The following is a 20454-nucleotide window of genomic DNA, read 5'->3' as shown; positions in this document are numbered from 1 at the left end:
GCTTCCATACGATACAGTATTGTTGGATATAACAAGCCAGTAGGAAAGTAGCTATTGTGATGTAATGCAGGTGTCATGGCAACAGCCTGGGTGCTCTCTCGCCCGGTGCGCTGCCTTCCTCTCACAACAGAGCCAGCCGGTGCAGCGTTGACTGTTCTCATTGCCATGCTGTCTTAATGTCCCCGTCGCTCCTATGAAATCCTCTTTCGGTGAAACTAGACCTCAGTTACCTTCAAAATCGTATATTGATATTCTTTATTGTTTACATTTTTTTCTTTAAATATCGCATCTTCTCGTTCTATCCCATTTAAGTACAACAACGGACGAATCGTCTTTGCTGGTGTTAAGAAGATTGTTTTTTCTTTCGGTTTCCAATGCTTGAATCAATAAAAGTAACTGGTACGTACCGAATTTGCGTTATTTCTTAGGAAATAAAACTTGTGATTATTCCAAATAAATAGGGGTGTATTAAAAGTCCGACGAGCTGTAAAACAGTGCATCTACTGTATTTCCTGTAAGTAAAATTAATGTCTGCTTCCTAGAAAAAATTCGAAAGTGCATGGGCTTCTATACAGTATATTAGTTTGTTACAGCGCATCATTTTGACAATTGTTATGGATTTTCTAATATCGTATTAATATGTATTTATTTTGTTGCATTATTGCGGCTTATTTAATTGCATGAATGCAGGATCGTAAGTCTCTGATGACAGAGGCAGCTGTATACTTGATTTTTTTCCAATCACAAAAATGTGTTTTTTAATCTAGCTAGCCTAACCCATGTGCATACCTATTTTTTTCAGTGACAGTATAAATAAGTCCCACCTTATAAAACTTCAGAGGCTCAAGAATTAAAGCCTTTCTAGCCTAACAATGATGCCTCGTGATTATACAGTACAGTATAGCTACTGTATACAGAGGAAGCTGGTAATCAAATATGTGATCAATGTATGCATATACTGTATGTGTATCCTATTTGGATACACATACGATTAAATCTTTACAAAGACTCATCCTAAAGAATAGATGTATATGCAGTATATATTGGTCTTCTTTTTGATTCTTCCTTTGCTATCATAGCTTCTCTTAGCAATCTAAGAGACGTCTGTCACTATATGTTGTTGTCAGCCTCATACGACACATGTATCATTTTATAAGCACAACAGTTTTTACAAACAGGTTATTAACCGCTCAGTGTTTTGCTTAGTATGTTTTATCTCCCACAGTCCAAAGACATACTGGTAGGTTAACTGGTTTCTGGGACAATTGCCCCTGGTTTGAGTGTGTTCATGTCCGTGTCTGTGTGTTTGCCCTAGCATCCTGTCCAGAGTGTATTCTGCCTTGCACCCACTGCTTGCTGATATAGGCTTCAGCTCCCAATGTAGTTTGGACTTGGGGCTTTGAAACATTGTCCTGATGAAAGATACATTTCTGTCCCAGTTTTAATCTGAGCAGGTGTCTGAATACTTTTGCTAGGCACTATGTAAGTTCATAAGAAAGGTTATTTCACGAGGAATGACAGCAGCCGAAAGTTTGGGAGAAATTAGAATCGTTTATTGGGATGTGGAGATTGGGCGTAACCCGCTTGGCTGAGGGCTGACCTCCCGACCGTTGGCCGAGGAGGATAGGACCCCCATGTGACCAATTGGGCAGCTGCAAAGGTGGAGAGGAAGTGGAGGAGGGATGCAGAAAACGAACGAGGAAGAGGAGAGGGTGATGTTTGGTATATATGGAGACCGGTTGCTTACGTCAGAATTAGTGGGATTTGCAGCAGCTGTATTGAATGAGCTCGGCTGCCTTCATTCCTCCCGAACTTTCATTAAAAACTCCATAAATAAGAGGAAGCTGTTTGGCCCATATAGCATGTTTGGTTTGGTTATCTGCAGGATTTAATCCAGCCTGCCATTTCTGGAAAGAAACCCAGATATTGACTTTGACAGCACAACAGGGTAGCGTTTTGAGAATCTCACAGAGATCATGAGCATTCCTCTACTTGTTTTTTGGTCTTTCAATTTTTAAATGTTCTTCTTTAGTTTACATTTCTGTCCTCCAGTTCTTGTTTCATGGCTGGTTCTGAAAAAGTCCTTCGTAGTGACTTTGTCAGCGCCTTTGAGATGTTTGAAGGCTGGAATCAGGTCACCTCGTACTGTAGTCAGCACTGTTTGAGACTAAAAAGATTCAGTTAGCTTGACAGAGTGAACTGTTCCTTTGAGACCAAATGTGGCAGCTCTCCGCTGCACAGCAATTCAGAGCAAGAGTATCTTTTTTTTTGTAATGTGGTGACCAAAACTGCAAGTGGTATTGTAAACGAGGTTTTACAAGTGCATAGTTCAATTTTTCAGAAGAAGCTTATTCAGACTCGGTGTTGCCATATTTATTTTTGCTTTTTGAATTTCCCTTGTGGGTTCTGATCCTCCTATATTCTCCTAATTCGACTAGTTAAATAGATTATTTCTAGAAATTAGAAAGAATAGTGATTCTAATACAAACCCTGGTTCGCTAGCTTCATCACACTGACACAAATACTGTATAAATGTGTATTTACTGTAAATGTGCATGTAAAGTACTGTATACATTTTTATGGCCATATCTGATTCAACAAAGCTTACTTTGTAAATGAGAATGCAAGAGACTCTAATTCAATGTTATGTCAGGCTAAAATATTTCAATATGGAGTTAGTGTCCACCACGTTAAACTTAAAAAAAAAACATTTAATCAGATTTGCTGTCAGTCCGCTTTAGAATATGCAGTACGTTCATAATATACCACACCCAGTTCTACATTCACATTAAGTTTATATCAAAATATTCGTTATTGTAATTGCATATTATATTTAGAATATTTCAGTTTGGTTAATTGAACATTGCATTATCTTAATAATTGCTATTGACACTATTGCATTAAGTGCAGGATAGTGAGGACAAATTATGACTATTTCTTATCTAAGATGTATCAAGTAACTTGAGACAATTTAAAAAATGCCTTCAGCTTTCATACAGTTTTGGATCATTTACTTCAAAAAATACATTTGGTATTGGTTTACCACTGGCAACAATGTCCATTCAAAATATGTGTGCTCCTTGTTTTTGACATTGTTAGTCCAGTAATGACGAAATGATCATACAGATTTTGTTTTCACAAGAAAGTCACAAACAAATGCCTGTGGCATTTAGAGAAAAAAAAAAATTAAGTATAACCGCAAAAGAGATTGAATGTCATTATAGATTGGAGAATCAATGCCGCTCTCTAAAGTAAACTTGAAGCAAAACAAGTTTAATGATGCATTTAATTATTTTACTGCAGTTGTGAGTGGTAGCTAAGGCACTCTTTTAATCCATGCGGAATTGAGCAAAAGAGTAGCAGCCACATTATATTGTAATTGTTGTTTCAAATTCATCATAGTTTCATTTTGGTGCTAATCGTTCTGAAAGGACTTTTTGTCCGAATGACAATTTAACATGACCTGTAAAAACCCATAATCTGGAAGTATTTACAAATGATTTGTCTGCATGTCAAAACAATAGTTATAATAATAAATGCCTTAAACTTGACATACCCCAGTTGATACTACATTACAATTAATTCTGCCTGTATTCCCCATATTTCTCTTGTGTTATTGTTACAGAACGGCTTCACTGGCCAGAGCTGGAGCTCTCTAAGAAGTATTTATTAAGTCCTATGGACAAACCCGTTAGTTTGAGTCAAGTGGGCCTTCAGAAACTTTCCTCCAGCATCCTCAAAGATATTTTCACCACTGGAAGCAGCAGTTATAATGTCCTGCTGCAACATGAAGAAGGGAAGAAACGACCAGTACAGCCTTTTTCCACTCGTCATAAAAAGCTGAAGAAGTCTGTGAGATGCTCGTCCACAGTATACAGTAAAGAACAGCACAAGGGCATTGATCCATTGCCACTGGTGGCCCCAGAGTGGTCTGGGGACACCAAGCAGTCTGTGGTCTTTAGGGGAGGCTGTTTCTCCAGCAGCACAAAAATCAATCATGCTATCACTGTCACGGGGAGCTCTATGGGCTTGTCTCCGAGACCCAGGGGCAGGACAAGGAGAATGTGTTTCTCCAGTCTGCCGAAGACAAAACTCCCTCTCCTGCCTAAAGGCTCCATGAGAGATGGGGAGAACACTTTCAGGAAGCTCTGTATCCTGACTGCCATCAAACCTTCGAATGTGGAAAAGGAAAAGGTGAAATTCTTCAACTCAGACTTCACATACAACCCTCAGTTTGAGTACACCAGTCCTGTCCCCCCTCTTGTCTTGGCAAAACATAATAATGCATCTGACAGATTTCTAACACAGGTAGGTGCTTCCTTTGTGTGGGAGTGTTATACAGTAGCTGTACTGTAGCTAATATGTGATGTGTGGTTTGTGGTGGTGTTTCTTTTTGGAGTCATGTGAAATGGTTTGACCCTTTCTTCTTCCCTGAGTATGTCACCCCCTTAGATGCAAAAATGTCCTCACCACTGTCTGTTTTGCTCTCATTTTGTGACCATAGTGCCAACACAATATGCTGCAGTCAGTCAAATTTGTATTGAGCGACCAAGGATTGTTAGGCATAACAAGCTCTGGAACTCTTTGCCCAAGGATATTAGAGAGTCACCTTCTCTAAACTCCTTCAAATCCAGACTCAAAACCCTCCTTTTCAGAAAAGCCTTTACTTAACTGGTTCCATTCTTCACCCCTCTGCTCTTCTTAATACCATCTTCCACGGTCTCCTCTATTGTTATTGTTGTATTGTTGTAATCATAATTGTGTCCTGTCTTGTGAAATTTTCTTATTTATTGTTGTAGTCTTCTTATTTATTGTTATTGTCATCCTGTAAAGCGCTTTGAGAAGCCACCTTTAAAGGCGCTATATAAAATAAAGTTTATTATTATTATTATAAGATAACTGCCCCTTTAACACACTGAGTGGGTTATGTAGAATGGAGTTTAGGTTCAATAAGGGTAGCTTATGGAGTAGGATCACCTCACAATACAAGATGGATTATAAAATAAGAGGACCCTCAGTTTCAAGAGCTGATTTCAAAGCTCATATAAAGCCAATAAAACTTAAAGAAGGTTTAAATAGATATGGATGTTTTTGATTATACTCATTACTGTGAAAAAGGGGTTAAGCTGGAACACAAGTGTGCTAAACAGATATATAAATAGCACTCAGTAAAAGTCCAGTAGGTGAAAGGTTCAGTTATGCCTCACTACCAACACCTGCTTCTGTTATCCTCAACTGTTTTATTAAAATCCATCTATTATAAATCATTCAATTGTAGTGGCCGCTAGCATGTCAGCTACACTATGAAGTTGTTTGGAACTGATTTAAGGCTCCTAATTCCTAATTCATACCCGGAGAGCACAGGGACTGGCTGCAGTCTTAAGGTCTGTCAAGAGAACAGAAGAAATTTAAAGTTTGAATTCAAACCGCTACGGTTGCCTCGAGCTCCCTCACAGCGAGGTGACAGAGGTGTGACCTTCAAATTTGTAATACAAACTATCGAGCCAGTGCTTAAAAAGGGCACCTTTTATATTGGATGTACTACAGGGTATAGTTCTTCTTTAAAGACTCTGAGTGAGAACATGAGCTCTCCCTAATGAGAGTCCTGACAAACTGCTCATCACGTACAGTAGCTTTGTCACAGCCAATTTAATACCATTAAATCTTTGTATGCGAGTAAATGTAGATGGTTTTAAGATTTCATAATTCCCCTGAGACAAATAAGAAAATGTACTAGAGTGTTTAATATTTTTCAGTGTAAAGTTGGTTTATTTTTAAAGGAGTGAGAAAAGTATAGATTATTATTATTATTATTATTATTATTATTATTATTATTATTATTATTATTATTATTATTATTATTATTACTTAAATATTACTTTGTTATTATATACTAAAATCCAAAGATTGCACGAACAAAAATGATTAATGGAATGCAGGTAAGGAATCATATAAAGGAAAAAAAGTGGAACATGAGACAGCACATGTTCCCTAATCCTATGTCACAGCTGTCAGGTACAAAGATGAGGACAAGGTATACTTGCTGCATCAGAGATCAGCATTGTTATCCTTAAAATACAATTAGTTTCTCTGAACAGGTGGGTAAAAATAGAGGACAGATTGAGTGGCACTGGAAAGTTACATGATGACACACTCCAAACCTTTCTTAAAGGACGTGGAACAAAATACCTGGGCTGATTAAATATTAAGTAATTATTGCCCCCTTACATTAAGAGAGTCATGTGTTTAAAGTAAAAGCTTTTTTTTTCCTGACCAATACACATTTGTTATTGGTGTAGACATTCCTGTTAAAATAGAGACTTGGAGACTGCTGAAAAAAAGATACTGTACTTATTAATATTAAACTTACTGGCTTACTTTCAAGATACTGCCGTCTTTCTTTGTGTGTCTAGGGTGATGTTTCCAGATATAGTTGCCTATTCTTTAAAAAGCCATTGGCTTGAATCATCTTCTTCACTAATTTTCATGTCTGTCAGTAAAGAGCTTTGGTACATTATGTTACCAGTACATTTTTTCTAGAAGCTAACTAAGAGGAAAATGTCTGACGCAAACCAATTTTTTAGACTACAGTGTTGCACATTTTTGCTTGTTTGCAGAATAGAAAACATACTCAATCCTTTTTAAGCCACTGAGTATTGGACTGCATAATCATTTAATTACATTCACAATAAATATAAATCTTAAAGACCCAGGATCCCTGTTGATTAAGATGAAAGTCGTTTGAAACAAATCGTTTGAATACCTTGATTTTAAATGCAAGCTGTTGTCATCAGTTTTTTTATCAGTGCTCAACATGCGAATTGCAAATTACTAGTTTGAAAGCGCCTGACAGACATTTTGGAGTGCAAATGAGAAAGAACAGCTGTAGGTTAAATAATGCGATATATACTGATATCTATTTTTTGGTCAGTCTATACAATTCATGTAAGGCAAGGCCCAATGAAGGGAACTAATTTTAGTTTTTCTTTGCATTCCAGAAAAGGAAGGGGTTTAGGCAATGCTATGCTATATATCCTTTGTCACAATGTTGTGTATTGGGCCACAAATGTATTTGTATGCTGACCAAGATGGATAGGTTCCTTTGAAAAGGAATTTCACAGTCGGCTGACAATTTCTTCCGAAAAGAAGAAATGTGATCCTTCGAATTCCAGTCCTTTTTTTATACAGAGGCACTGATCACATGTTTAACATGCAACTCTCTGACTAAAGACTAATAAAGTCATTAACCTTTTAGCCACCTTACGGAATTATGCCACTGTCCTGTAAAACATCTCTTTGATTTATTCTGTGAACATTTGAATCAATTATTAATTATAAGGCTTGGCTGAAAATACCGATAGCTTTGTTTAGTTGCCTGCAAAGTTGCACTTGTGTCACCCTTGCTGTCTGGATAAAAATCAACATGATGCCCTTGACAGGAATGAACTCACTGCATATTTAAATTGTGCCAGAATCAGTTCCCGTCAGCACAATTTAATTGTTAATGGCACATCCACGGGTATAGGGAGTGATCCTTCTTAGTGCTGTGTGCATCAAAACCTGTTGCATGGAGACTTTACTGAGGCAGCATGAGTAAAGTCACTTGTGCTTAGCTAAACTGTTGTGGACCATTCATCAGAAAAAGTACTTCAGGGAGACTACCTGACACTTATTTATCCCATGCTGGCTGTAGCCTTCGTAAAAGGTTAATTTGCTTTGACATCTAGAAAGAAGTCAAAGAAGAGGTAGGTAAACAGCTAGTGTCTGTAGTATAATGTCATCAGGATCTACTAGGATTAGTGTCAGTGCATAATGGTGGTCTGTGATTTGTTGCTCAAATGATAATTAAATGTAGAAAAAGATGAAAGCAGTTTGAAATGCAGTTTATGCTGTTTGAAGTGTAGCATACCCTGAGCTGTTGAACCTAATTAAAATATCACAGTTGGAATGGTCCCAGAGCTTTTATTTGTCCCATGGGTTATGGTAATTGATGTCATAAATAAGTATTTTGTATGTTTTCTAGCAAACGAATTACAGTAATAATATGCTTAGACACGAATTAAATGGAGCTGGTATATACAGTATGAAAAAAGCATGTTTGTCTTTGCATTGTTCTTTATTACATTAATTAAAGTTGTCTTTTAATCCTCCCTTTTTGAAGAGATTTGTAGAATTGGATTTGGGTAGCAAGTTTTAGGGGTCTTGCTGTTTAGCCACCAATATGCCATTGCCTTTTTAATACATTTAATTTGTTTAAGAATGTATTAATAAATACATTTTCCTGAAGTTTTATTCTAAACTGGGTTGAATCCCAATAAGGCATCTTATGGGCAGAGTGGTGGCTCTGTGGCTAAGGAGCTGTGCCTGCTGCTGGAAGGTTGCTGGCTCAAATCCCACAGCTGGGAGAGGAATCCTACTCTGTTGGGCCCCTGAACAAGGTCCTTAACCTCAACTGCTCTAGGGTTGCTGTATAAATGGCTGATCCTGCACTCTGACCCCAAGCTTCTCTCACCTTGTCTGTGTGTCTCCTGGAGAGCAAGCTGGGGTATGTGAAAAGACATTCCTACTGTGAGAAATTGTATAGGGTTAATAAAGTGATCTTATCTTACTATATGTGGTAATATCACTACATACAGAAGTAGTGATAGTTTCCAGGGTTATTTCTAGGCTCATATAAAACCAATGAAAGCTAAAAAAGGTTTTAAGGTTTGTAGATATACAGTATGTTTTTTTATACACAGAACAGTGCCTAACCAAGAACATGTGTGCTGAACAATTATGGAAATAACACTAGTAAACACTTAGTAAAACTAAGACCAAGCCCGTCTACATTGTATGGGTGACAGGGCCTTCTCCTGTTATGCCCCCAAGCTCTGGAACTCTTTGCCCAAGGATATCAGAGAGTCACCTTCTCTAAACTCCTTCAAATCCAGACTGAAAACCTTCTTCTTCAGAAAAGCCTTTACTTAACTGGTTCCATTCTTCACCCCTCTGCTCTTCTTAGTACCACCTTCCACGGTCTCCTCTATTGTTATTGTTGTATTGTTGTAATTGTAATATTCTTGTATATATCTTGTGTATTCTTCTTATTTATTGTTGTATTCTTCTTATTTATTGTAATTGTCATCCTGTAAAGCGCTTTGAGAAGCCACCTTTAAAGGCGCTATATAAAATAAAGTTTATTGTTATTATTATAAATGTTTAAATCAAATAGGTATGTGAAAAGTTAATTTCTGACTTACTGACTCAGACAAAAATTAATTCCTTTAAGTAATGTGTTTTATTTGAGTGAAATTCAAGTTGAATCATTTATAGATTTCCATTTACAAAGGAGTAAAATAATTTGTGATATTCATAATTTTCTCAAATACTATCAATATACATATTCATATTAATACATTTGGTTTAACAGCACTTTAGCAACAAAGATGTATCATAAATCATGTAATTGCAGTATCGTTAACTTATCCTGTGCGCTAGTAAAGTTGTTGTGAAGCAATTTAAGGATAGCTTTTTTAATTTCCAACACAAAAAAGCATTTAGTATATACAGTACCTGGAGGGTACAGGGCCTGTCAGCGGTGTTCAAATAGTCCGAGAGAATAGAAGAAATTCCCTGCTTGACATCAAACTTCGATGATTCCCATGAGCTCTCTCACAGTGAGATGCCAGAGGTCATGTGACCTTACTAATGTTGAATGTGTCGAACTTTGTAATACAAAGTTCCGTAAGGGTGCTAACAAAGAGTACATTTCTTGGGGTTACGCTTTACAGTAACACTTCCTCAAACCCTCTAAATGAGAATGTGAACTCTATTGAGTGTCATGTCAAACTGCTTTTATTAAAACAGCAACATAATGTAGCCTTCTCACAGCTGGTTTAATACCATAAAAACCATAGTGTGTGGGAAAATGCAAATTGCTTTAATAAATCATAATTTCCATAAGACAAATGAAAAAAAAACATACAACAGTGTTTCATATTTTCCTAAATGAACATAGTTTTCTTTTGAAGGCAATACATAAAATCTGGATTGTTTAATTAATATTGCCCATTTATTGTGTTCTAATATATGTAGTATTATTTAGAGCACTCTAGAAAATTCTTAAGCAATGCAACTTCAGAGAAATGTTACCTTAAATCATGAAAAGTATCATTACATGCCAAATTTAAAGTTGAATCGAACCGATTGAAATATCTTTCCTAAACTGGGAACAAAACGAAGAAACATTTCCTCAAAGGTATTTGACAGTTACTGCCAGCAAAAACCGCTACTGGATTATGAACAAAGGGTTCTCTCAAAGTCTTGGCTGACTTCCACTTTCTCCATTACCAGGAAACATTTTACCTTGGTAATGTGCACTTTTTCTGAACAGAAGAAAGCCATTTACTGGATGACCAGAGAGTCTTGAAAACTTCCAGCTTCAGGGTCTGCTGAAAGAACACGAGCAGCACAAACTAAAAGTGAAAACCAGAGAAATCCATAACGCTGAAATACTGTATTGGTGTCTCTTCAAATTGTAACCCCTTCCATCCTGTGGGAGAAACATCGTCAGAAAAAGAGATTAGACAGAAGAAATTATATAATACTACTAATAATAATAATAATATAGTGTGCTAGGGCATAATATTAACAATGTAATGTACTAGTAATAATAATAACAACTATAATACATAATAAAATGTCCCTGCCATAACTGAATGCATAGAAGAAAGCACTTATTTTTTTATTAGGTGAATCCCGCTATGATTTACTCATACTGTAGATGCTGTCTTAAGTGTCTAAGGAGACATGTTGTACTACTGCATATCTTGTAGGCTGTGAGGATCATGGAACTGGCCCTGCAGAAGTATGGAAACTATGAAACATTTGAGCAGGTGACTGGTGGCAGCCTTCTTTCGAAGAGCCGGATATGGAACCATGTGAAAAAATACATGGAGAAAGAAGGTTGTATGGGAGAGGTGAGGTACAGTTGTGCTACAGCACTGTGGTAATCTCAGTCATGAAGTACAGACATAAAACATAACTTTTTATTATCTTTGTGGCATATCTTGTCTCACAATAACAAATACTATCTAACATTTAGATATATACTATACTTAATATTTAATTTATAATATGTACTGTATAAAATAATGAACTCATTTAAAGAACATCTGAATGATCTCATCTTTTTGTTTCAGGGGAAAATGTGGATCACTTATCAAATCTCTTGTTTAGATTAGATCGCTGTTTTTGTCATTACACCCACTTGCAGCATATTTGCAGTAAATCATTTTCACTGATGGGTTTTTCATCAGACAGTAATTGCATAGTAATGCTTACTGAATCACACTCCAGATTTATTGCAGTCTTAAGGAACAGTCTTCACCGTACCTGTGTATGGTATGCTAGTCTGCAACACTAGAGACACTTCAGTGGGGCTGTGACACTCTCAGTGAGAAAAATAATTTAAAATGTTATTTTAAATTTTCAATATACTCACATGCAGTTACCTGCAGTGTAAGAGCATGTTGGCCTGATCATTTAGTGCATCTGTATACCTACTGTATATGTGTACTATTTTAGAATCAATAAAAGATTTTTAATGTCTGAGGTTCCCCAAAGGATCTGTAGTAGGTTACAGTCTTTGCACGGTTTTAAAACTGTAATTTACTGCTTGCAGTACTGCAGAACTGTTAAATGGAGAATGCTTTATTTTTTAATGCTTGTTGTAGCTATAGCAATGCTGGGTATTCTGGAGCTGTTCATATGTGTGCTAGTTTGTCATGTAGATACCTGAATTATGTAATTATTTAAGTCTTGGCCGCTGTCATCATCGTTAACCCTTTGAGATCGTTCTTCTTGTATGCATCATTAGATACAGAATGTAATTGTTTTCTTTGGCAGATTGTGGTTCACTTGACAAATGACCTTCTCTCCAGAGCCTCAATGACAGTAGTCAACGGCCGTCCAACTCTAACCATCAACATCTCCACTGCTCGGGAACACTGGCTGGAAGGCATGTTAAGGCACGAAATAGGTCTGTAAGTCCTCTTGTGCTGCACGTTTGGCTTTTACTTTGTTTATGTTTTGTTGTTTAACTAAAGACTGAATAAAAACAAGCATCGTGAACAAGAGGAACAAGTAATAGGTTTATTCCATGCTGAAAAAAAAGAAGAAAGAGAACACAACGTTTCGGCCGTGGAGCCTTCTTCAGGTGTGAGAGAGACAGGGCAGTAGGCAAAGGTAAAGTAGCGGTAAAGTAGCGGGAGAACAAAGGTTGGTTGCCTACTGCCCTGTCTCTCTCACACCGGAAGAAGGCTCCACGGCCAAAACGTTGTGTTCTCTTTCTTCTTTTTTTCAGCATGGAATAAACCTATTACTTGTTCCTTTGCAGCCTACGCATGCTCACGCAGCTACCCACCTGAACTATCGATTTGATTTCAAAGCAGAATAGCATAAAAAATCAAGTTCAAGTTTATTGGCATTATACTCATATACAGGTATATGCTATAATGAAATGCTGTTTAGCTAGCTCTCAGACGATACGTAGTACAAAAAAACAACAACAACAATACAATTGTCTAATAAAAGAAAGAGACAACAGGCAGTGTGCAAAAACAACAACAGGCAGTGTGCAAAAACAACAGGCAATGTGCAAAACAACAAAAAGGTAACAGGTAATGTGCAGAGACAACATCAGATGTGCAAAAACATGCATCAACAGAATGAAAGGATAGAAATGATGGGGAGTGAGCTTTTTGACATGTAAGGTAGAGGTAGATTTCAATGTGTGAGTCTTTGGTAAGAAAGAAGGCACTGTGAGAATTCAATTCAAGCTTTATTGTCCCCTAGGGGAAATTTGTTTTACGACACAGTCAAACACAACACAATGACAAATACACATCATCAAAAGGGAAGATAATACAGTAGTGTTACAGGAGAAAAGAAACAAGAGACAAGGTACTGTAGTTACTTTGCATTGTTTAAGAGTGTACTTGCAGTGGGGATGAAAGATTTCCTGACTCTGATGGTTTTACACCTGGGGGCACAGAGGTGTCTCCCAGATGGGAGAAGTGTGAATTCACAATGGAAGAGTGGAATGAGACACACACTCCATGATGGTTTTGGTTTTCTTAGTCACCCTCTGTTTGTAAAGGATGCTGATTTGATTATTCCTGATTATTCTGCCACTTATATTCACTAATTTACCCAGCCTGTTACAATTACTGGTACTTATGTTGCCAAACCAACAAGTGAAGCAGGATGTTAAGACACTTTCAATGAAAGATTTGTAGAAAAGTGTAAGAATAGATTTATCTACCTTAAAGTAGCTGAGTTTTCTAAGAAAGAAGCGTCTCTGTTGACCTTTTTTATAGATAGTGTCACAACATTTGTCCCATTTTAGGTTTTTGTCAATGACCAGTCCCAAGTACTTACAGTCATCTACAATTTCAACAGACTGACCATCAATTGTAGTGGGTTGAGGGGGTGTGGTATTTTTCCTTAAATCAATAACCAGTTCCTTTCTTTTTGAAACATTTAACTTTAGGGAGAACGCATTGCACCACTAAAAGTATTTAGAATGGGCCCATGATGGTATTCTATGTCCTTTAATAAACTGACTGGCTGTGTCATCAGCAAACTTAATGAGATGTATATCTGTGTGTTTGCTTATGCAATCATTAGTGTACAAAATGTACAGCAGAGGGGACAAGACACAGCCCTGCGGTGATCCAATTGATGTGTAGCGAATGTCAGATAAGCACTTCCCCAATTTGACCTGTTGAGACCTGTTAGTTAGGAAGTCTAGCACCCACCTCATCAAGTTACCATTCAGATTGAAGTACTTGGAGAGTTCCTGTGCAAGCAACAGTGGTTGTATTGTGTTGAAAGCAGAGGAGAAGTCAGCAAATAAAATGCAAATAACAAGTATTTAAGGCGAGCTTTGTTTTGCCTCTAGTATAGCATAATAACCTAGATTCCTTTCTCACTAATGTGTCAACTGAAGTAAAACGGTCAGTTTTTGTTTCAATAAAACGTGTCACTTGCTTTGTCTGAATAGTCTCACATTTGAGGCCGTATATACTGTATAAATGCAGTATATGGCACTTGCTTATTTGCTCTCTCTTGTTAGGCACTCATTATTTCCGGGGCATTAATAACAGCCTCCAGCCCTGGTGTAACTGGAGCGGGCGGAAAAGGCACAGCCTGAAGCCTATCAACCCCACAGAGGAGGGCCTGGCCAGCATCCACAGCGTGCTTTTCCGCAAGGACCCCACACTGTGGAGAGCCGCACTGCTCTACTACACCGTATACCAGGCCAGCTGCATGTCCTTCACTGAGCTCTTCCACTCGGTGGGTCGCTTTGTCAAGGACCCCAATACCCGCTGGGACTATTGCGTACGGGCCAAGAGGGGTCAGACTGACACTGCTGTTCCAGGTAAGAAATCCCAGGCAGAATTCAACTGAAATATCTTCTTACTGTACTGTACTGGAGTGGGTGGCATTGTGATAAGATAAGATCACTTTATTGGCCATATACAATTTCTTCCATTAGGAATTCATCTTTTCATATACCCCAGCTTGCTCTCCATGAGACACACAGACAGGGAGAGAAGCTTGGGGTCAGAGCGCAGGGTCAGCCATTGCACAGCGCCCCTGGAGCAGCTGGGGTTAAGGGCCTTGCTCAGGGGCCCAACAGAGTAGGATTCCTCTACCGGCCACAGGATTTGAACCAGCAACCCTCCAGCCACAGGCGCAGATCCTTAGCCACAGTGACACCGCTCTGCCTATGCAGTGATGCAGTGGTTAGTGTTGTAGTCTCATAGTGCAGGGGACCTGGATTCAAGTCTCAGTGTACTATCTGTGTGGAGTTTGCATGTTCTCTCCAAGTTTGCATGGGTTTCCTCTGTGCGCTCCGGTTTCTTCTTACACAGCAAAGACATACCGGTAGCTGAACTGGCTCCTGGGAAAATCAACCACAGTGCATTTTTGTGTTTGTGACATTCTGCCCCACAATGGCCTGGCGTCCCATCAAGGGTGTGTACCCTGCCTTGCGCCCGATGCTTGCCAGGATAGGCTCTGCAACCCTGAAATTGAAGAAGCAGTTCAAAAAAGGGATGGATGGATTATCATGTGGTCCCAAATTGTACTTCTGGTGGGCACTGCCATGCTGGATTTGGTCTTATTTTGATATTATTTCTTTATTTCTCCCGTTTTCTTTTATTAAACTAGAAACAAAAAAGTATTGCATACCTAGTAACACATCTGCAGTTAATTTCGGATAACAGCTATAGACAATTCTACAAATAGAAAATATTCATTTCCTTGTTTTTTTTTATTTCTATTTGACTTTATTTCATTTTTGTCCTGTTAGGTTGTTTCAGTAAGGACCAGGTTTACTTGGATGGTATCCTCAAAATCCTGAGGCACAGAGAAAAAATCAACTTTCCACTCTTGACAGCTCTAGGGAAGGTAAGCATCAACATCATTATTATCGGTTCATTTAGCCAGCAGCCATATCACCCTGCAACTCACAACTGGCAGCCCACTGAAGCTTAGCAGGTGTGAGCCTGGTCAGTACCTGGATGGAAAACCTCCTGGGAAAAACTAAGGTTGCTGCTGGAAGAGGTGTTAGTGGGGCCAACAGCTCACCCTGTGGTCCATGTGGGTCCTAATGCCCCAGTATAGTGATGGGGACACTATACTGTGAACTGGTACCGTCCTTCGGATGAGACATAAAACCCAGGTCCTGACTCTCTGTGGTCATTAAAAATCCCAGGGTGTTTCTCGAAAAGAGTAGGGGTGTAACCCTGGCATCCTGGCCAAATTTCCCATTGGCCCTTACCAATCATGGCCTCCTAATAATCCCCATCTGTGAATTGGCTTCATCACTCTGTTCTCCTCCCCACTGATAGCTGCTAATGTGTGGTGTGTTCTGGTGTACTATGGCTGCCGTCGCATCATCCAGATGGATGCTGCACATTGGTGGTGGTGGAGGGGAGTCCCCATTACCTGTAAAGCGCTTTGAGTGGAGTGTCCAGAAAAGCTCTATATAAGTGTAAGCAATTATTTTTTTTAATATTATTATTATTATTATTTAAACTATGAGAGAACGTTAGGTTATAACGTTAGGTTTATAACCTTTCTATATAAGAAAACTGATTATGTGGCTGCTGAGGTAACCGGTAACGGCATTAGGGGTTTAAATGTGACCAAGGTCACTATCTACAGTAACTATGACCAGGATTGTTTGAGCAGCAGCGCAAAATTGTAAATTTTCAGGTAGTTAAAGCAACTGCAGTCTGACAATTTGGCAGCAGTGTACAGTAAGTCTTGGAATTTGATATTTATAAGAATTACATCGTATTTTTCCGAGTCACATTTTAAGTGTGGACTTTGTGAAAGAATAATTTTCTCAATTACTTAAAAAAAGAAAAAAAAAACATTATAATGACAAAGCTTTAAATGTAGTGAGTGGAGGTCTGTGCAAGAACAAACACCCCCCAAAATGATATTTTTTCTTCTAATGGCATTGTAAACAATATTTCAGGAGACCTCAACTTGTCCGCTCCCACCTACCCGTTAATAAATATTACACTTCTCGCTGACTCGCTTGAGCATTTTGTTTTTGTATTTGGCACTCCCCAGAGACAGGCCGTACCTCCATATTCTGTGGCTCCTCTTTTTCTTCAGTGTAACTGAATCAGTAAGCTATGAATCTCTGGCAGATTTGAAAGCAAAACCAAAGTGAAAATAAAACAGAAACTTTGCACAAGTGTGCTGGTGGCCGGTGTTGCTGTGCTGACCTCCGTCTTTCCTTATACAGCCGCATCAGTCCTCTCATAACTTTTATAGGAGCCAAGTGCATCTTCAGTTCTGATGTCTTTTCTGCAGGTGCACCTTTTGCCAGCCAAGCCTCTCCAGTCCAGCCTCCCTATGCCTTTAAAATAACTTGATTGCCCAACTTGCCAGCTGCCTTCCCTGATGATGCCAGGCCTTGTTGCTCTCTGCCAGCCGCACAGTTACTCTTTCTTGTGTCAAACTCCTGATATCCTCCACCCAGATTGTTTCAGCTGTGTGGGTAGTCAAGCCTCAGAGCTTCTTTCCCAGTGCTTCAGATTCCTTGTCAGATACATGTTGCCCTTCAGTGGCTCCTCTGCTGTGCTCAAGCTCTGCCCTCTTACCTTAAGCTTTGGCCATCACCCTTCTGTATAAATGGAATCATGGCGCACCTGTTCCTCTGTGCGTTGGAGCCCTCCCAGCTTCACAGTGAATTAAGGCTATTGCTTGTTGGAGCAATTTCATTTCATGCCTTCTATATTGACTGCTCCGTCTCCCCTCTGCAGCATTCACAGGCTTTAGTGTCTTTAAGAGAAAAGAGTCTGCTACTCCCTGGTCTCATGAAACTTCTCATAAGAGCATAAGAAAGGTGAAACGAGAGGAGGCCATTCAGCAGGTGAGCCAGTCAACAACACGGTTGGGCAGCTTGTTCCAGACCCTCACAACTCTTTCACTGACAAAGTGCCTGCTGTTTTCAGTTTTAAATGCACTTAATGCACCCTGCTTTGCAGTGTCTTTGGGCAGGAGACAGCAAAAGGTGCTCCATTGTGTCAGAAAGTGACATGTAAACGAGAGAGGGATCTCCGAGTTACAATTTCGGAACTTGGGGTAAGAGTGTGGCGTGGTTGCTGTATAAAAGCGATGTGACCTTGTGTTTTCAAAGGTTTCTTATGAGGATGTGGACCGTCTGAAGGATTTGGCCACGATGGACAAAGTTCGGATTCCCCACTTCCTGCAGGATCAGACCCGCTACATGGAGCAACTTAACAAGATCATGGATGCCAACCAGCTCACTGACGAGGAACTGCAGGCTCTAATCTGAATCCCTGCTTCTCCACACCTCCCACTCTCATCTGTCCAAGAATGAAAGCATTGAAAAGAAACAAGACTATAATTAACTGGTCGGTTCCAACCCTTTTTAGGTGGTTAAACTGAACTTCATGACAAACATTAATACTACAGTGCTTATAAAAACAATAATAATAGTAATACAGTTGTGATACAAAATAATTTGTTTTGAACATTTAATGTTTTCTACATATTCTTAGTCTCTGTAGACAAAAAGTAAATTGTTCATTTTTCTTCTTTAAGAAGTGTTTGTTACATGAAGGGGATGATAAATTTATCGTTTTGGTCTATTTTCACTTATAAGTGCACCTAACCTACAGCAACAGCCTTGTTCACACATACAGTATCTAATGTCAGCTTCTGAAAAGATAGTTTTACAGTGATTCAATTACATTTTTACACAACGTTTTTTACAGAGGTATAACAAGAATTGTAATTTGACATTTGAAAAATGGTTCATTACCCAAAATAATGTTTCGCAAATACACACATCAAAATGAAGTGCTGTGGTCATTGTTTATACTGAGTAAAACCTACAATCACTGTGAAATGACAGAGTTCTTCAGCTTTTGATCTCCTAAAGTACCAATACTGCTGCTACTCCATCTTCTTGTATGGATTCTGTGAAAAGGTTTGCACTTAATATTTTATCTTAATCTTCAAAGTTTAAAGGCAATGAATTGTAATGAGAAATTGTTCTTAAAAGCACAGAGCAAATAGAATAAAATATAAATACAAGTCTCAGTATGATTGGGTGGAATTGTCTTTCCCAGGCATTTAAAGCCTAATCTACAGTTCTGTTAAACAAATGGTAACATTAGTAGAGGTCTTACACATTACTCCTTTAGTCAGTATATATCATCAGTAAGTTCTACAGTGCATAGTTTTAATTAAAATGCACATAAAACCTACATCAGGCAGTTTGGTTACATCATATTAATTTTTATCAAGACTAATGCTCTCCAGAAACCTTCAATTTTCTGATAATTTACAGGATTCCCAGTAAAGAGGAATAGATTTTTCTCTCTTCTTTTGTTGGCTACAAAAAGTGACTTAAGGTCTAGTTTAATTTACTGTTGACAAAACAAAGTGGGCTGTACATAAAAGACTGTTTCTTGTGGGGATCTCAGCTAATGAAATATACCCACAGTATATGAAAATTAAAATCACAATAGTGAGTACCACATGCAAGTCCTGTAGGGACTCTTCTCCCTGCAAATGCTAGTTCAATCCCCTAGAACCATCAGCACGCACACAGACTAGCACAAGGCCCGTATACTATGAATATAACTGCAATTTTTAATTGTTCTAGGAATTTCACTAAAATATCACTGGTAAAAAAAAACACTGCACAAAAGTATCCACAAATGACCGCAGGAACCAAAACAAAAGTCACCTCACAAAAACTCCAGTACCACCAGTCTTCCAAATCATCTGTGCATGGTATCGTGGTGCACTCCCTTCCACTCTGAAGAAAGAGTTGACACTCTGCATACTCTTTTAATTGCCTGTAGCATCCTCTTCTGTCCTGACAGACCCAATCAATGTGTTCCATTATACTCCCCGTAACACTACTGTCCTCACCAAGTAGAGGGTGGTGGGGAGGAGGCAGTGCCCAGCCTCCACCTCTTCTTAGGCCTCTGCTTACAGTAAATACCCTTTGCTACCACTGGTCACCACTAGAGGGCCCTGGAAGTCAATGAAAAGGCCCTCTGAACTTTTCTCAAATTGAGCCGTGTGAGAATATAGGGCTCTCCATCTTCGACAACACCCGAGCTACCAATTAAGAGCCCTACAAAGGACGTGACTGCCCAGCGTTCATCACAGAACTTTGCCTAAGATCCATCTGAGTGATTCCACACCGACATTCTTTCTCCTTATCAGGAGAGTTAGCTTAAAGGTCGGTGACACCACACAAGCACTGTTACAGCTCCTTGTGACCAGCAGGGACATGAATGAAGGATGTGAAATTCTCGCTGATCATTTTGGGGGTTGGGATTGTAGGCAGATATAACAAGAGGTTATCTGAGGGACTGATGGTGCAAATGACCAGGTGTCTCAGTGCACCCCTTTCCTTTATATTTTGTGTCTCCACTATTTATCCCCTTCCTGTTGTCTGCAGCAAATACAGTGTAAGGGAGGAAAAGAGAACCTGAGCCTGTGACTTCCAAATAACAAGAGTTACTGTATACTGTACATCCTCTTCCTGACCAGAACTACAGAACAGTAGACAGGTGGGGTGCATTGTTCCTCCTTCCTTTGTCCTTTGTCTTTCCTCTCTATTCCACTGTTCCAGGTCTTGTTCAGCCTGTTCAGGATCTTAACACAATCTAATGCGTCACCTCAGACCGTGGGGTAATTGGTGGGTGTCTGGATAAACAGAGTGTTCACACTCATTCAAGGCCCCTCAGGACGATTCCGGATCACCCAGACAGCATCTTGTACCTCCAGCAACCTTATTTACTGTATCTCTTGCAGTAAATGCCCAGCCATCTACATTGGAGAAACAGGAAGGAGACTCGGAGACCGCTTCAGAGAACACGTCAGGGCTGTGAAGAT

At 39.0% G+C, this 20454-nt stretch overlaps 1 protein-coding gene across 1 annotated transcript; it reads left to right on the top strand.

Moving 5' to 3' along the window:
- The first annotated feature begins 105 nt into the window (after nucleotides 1-105).
- Nucleotides 106-18627, top strand: matcap2 (microtubule associated tyrosine carboxypeptidase 2). Its single transcript, XM_088601697.1, has 7 exons — nucleotides 106-399; nucleotides 3626-4308; nucleotides 10818-10961; nucleotides 11890-12022; nucleotides 14120-14425; nucleotides 15362-15459; nucleotides 17711-18627. The coding sequence occupies exons 1-7, from the start codon at nucleotides 375-377 to the stop codon at nucleotides 17867-17869; spliced, it is 1548 nt and encodes a 515-aa protein (XP_088457823.1). The 5' UTR covers nucleotides 106-374; the 3' UTR covers nucleotides 17870-18627.
- Nucleotides 18628-20454: the final 1827 nt, after the last annotated feature.

Source organism: Lepisosteus platostomus, chromosome 12 (genome assembly GCF_059453375.1).
Source record: "Lepisosteus platostomus isolate fLepPlt1 chromosome 12, fLepPlt1.hap1, whole genome shotgun sequence".
Classification (NCBI taxonomy): Eukaryota; Metazoa; Chordata; class Actinopteri; order Semionotiformes; family Lepisosteidae; genus Lepisosteus; species Lepisosteus platostomus.
This window is presented reverse-complemented; position numbering and strand designations above follow the sequence as displayed.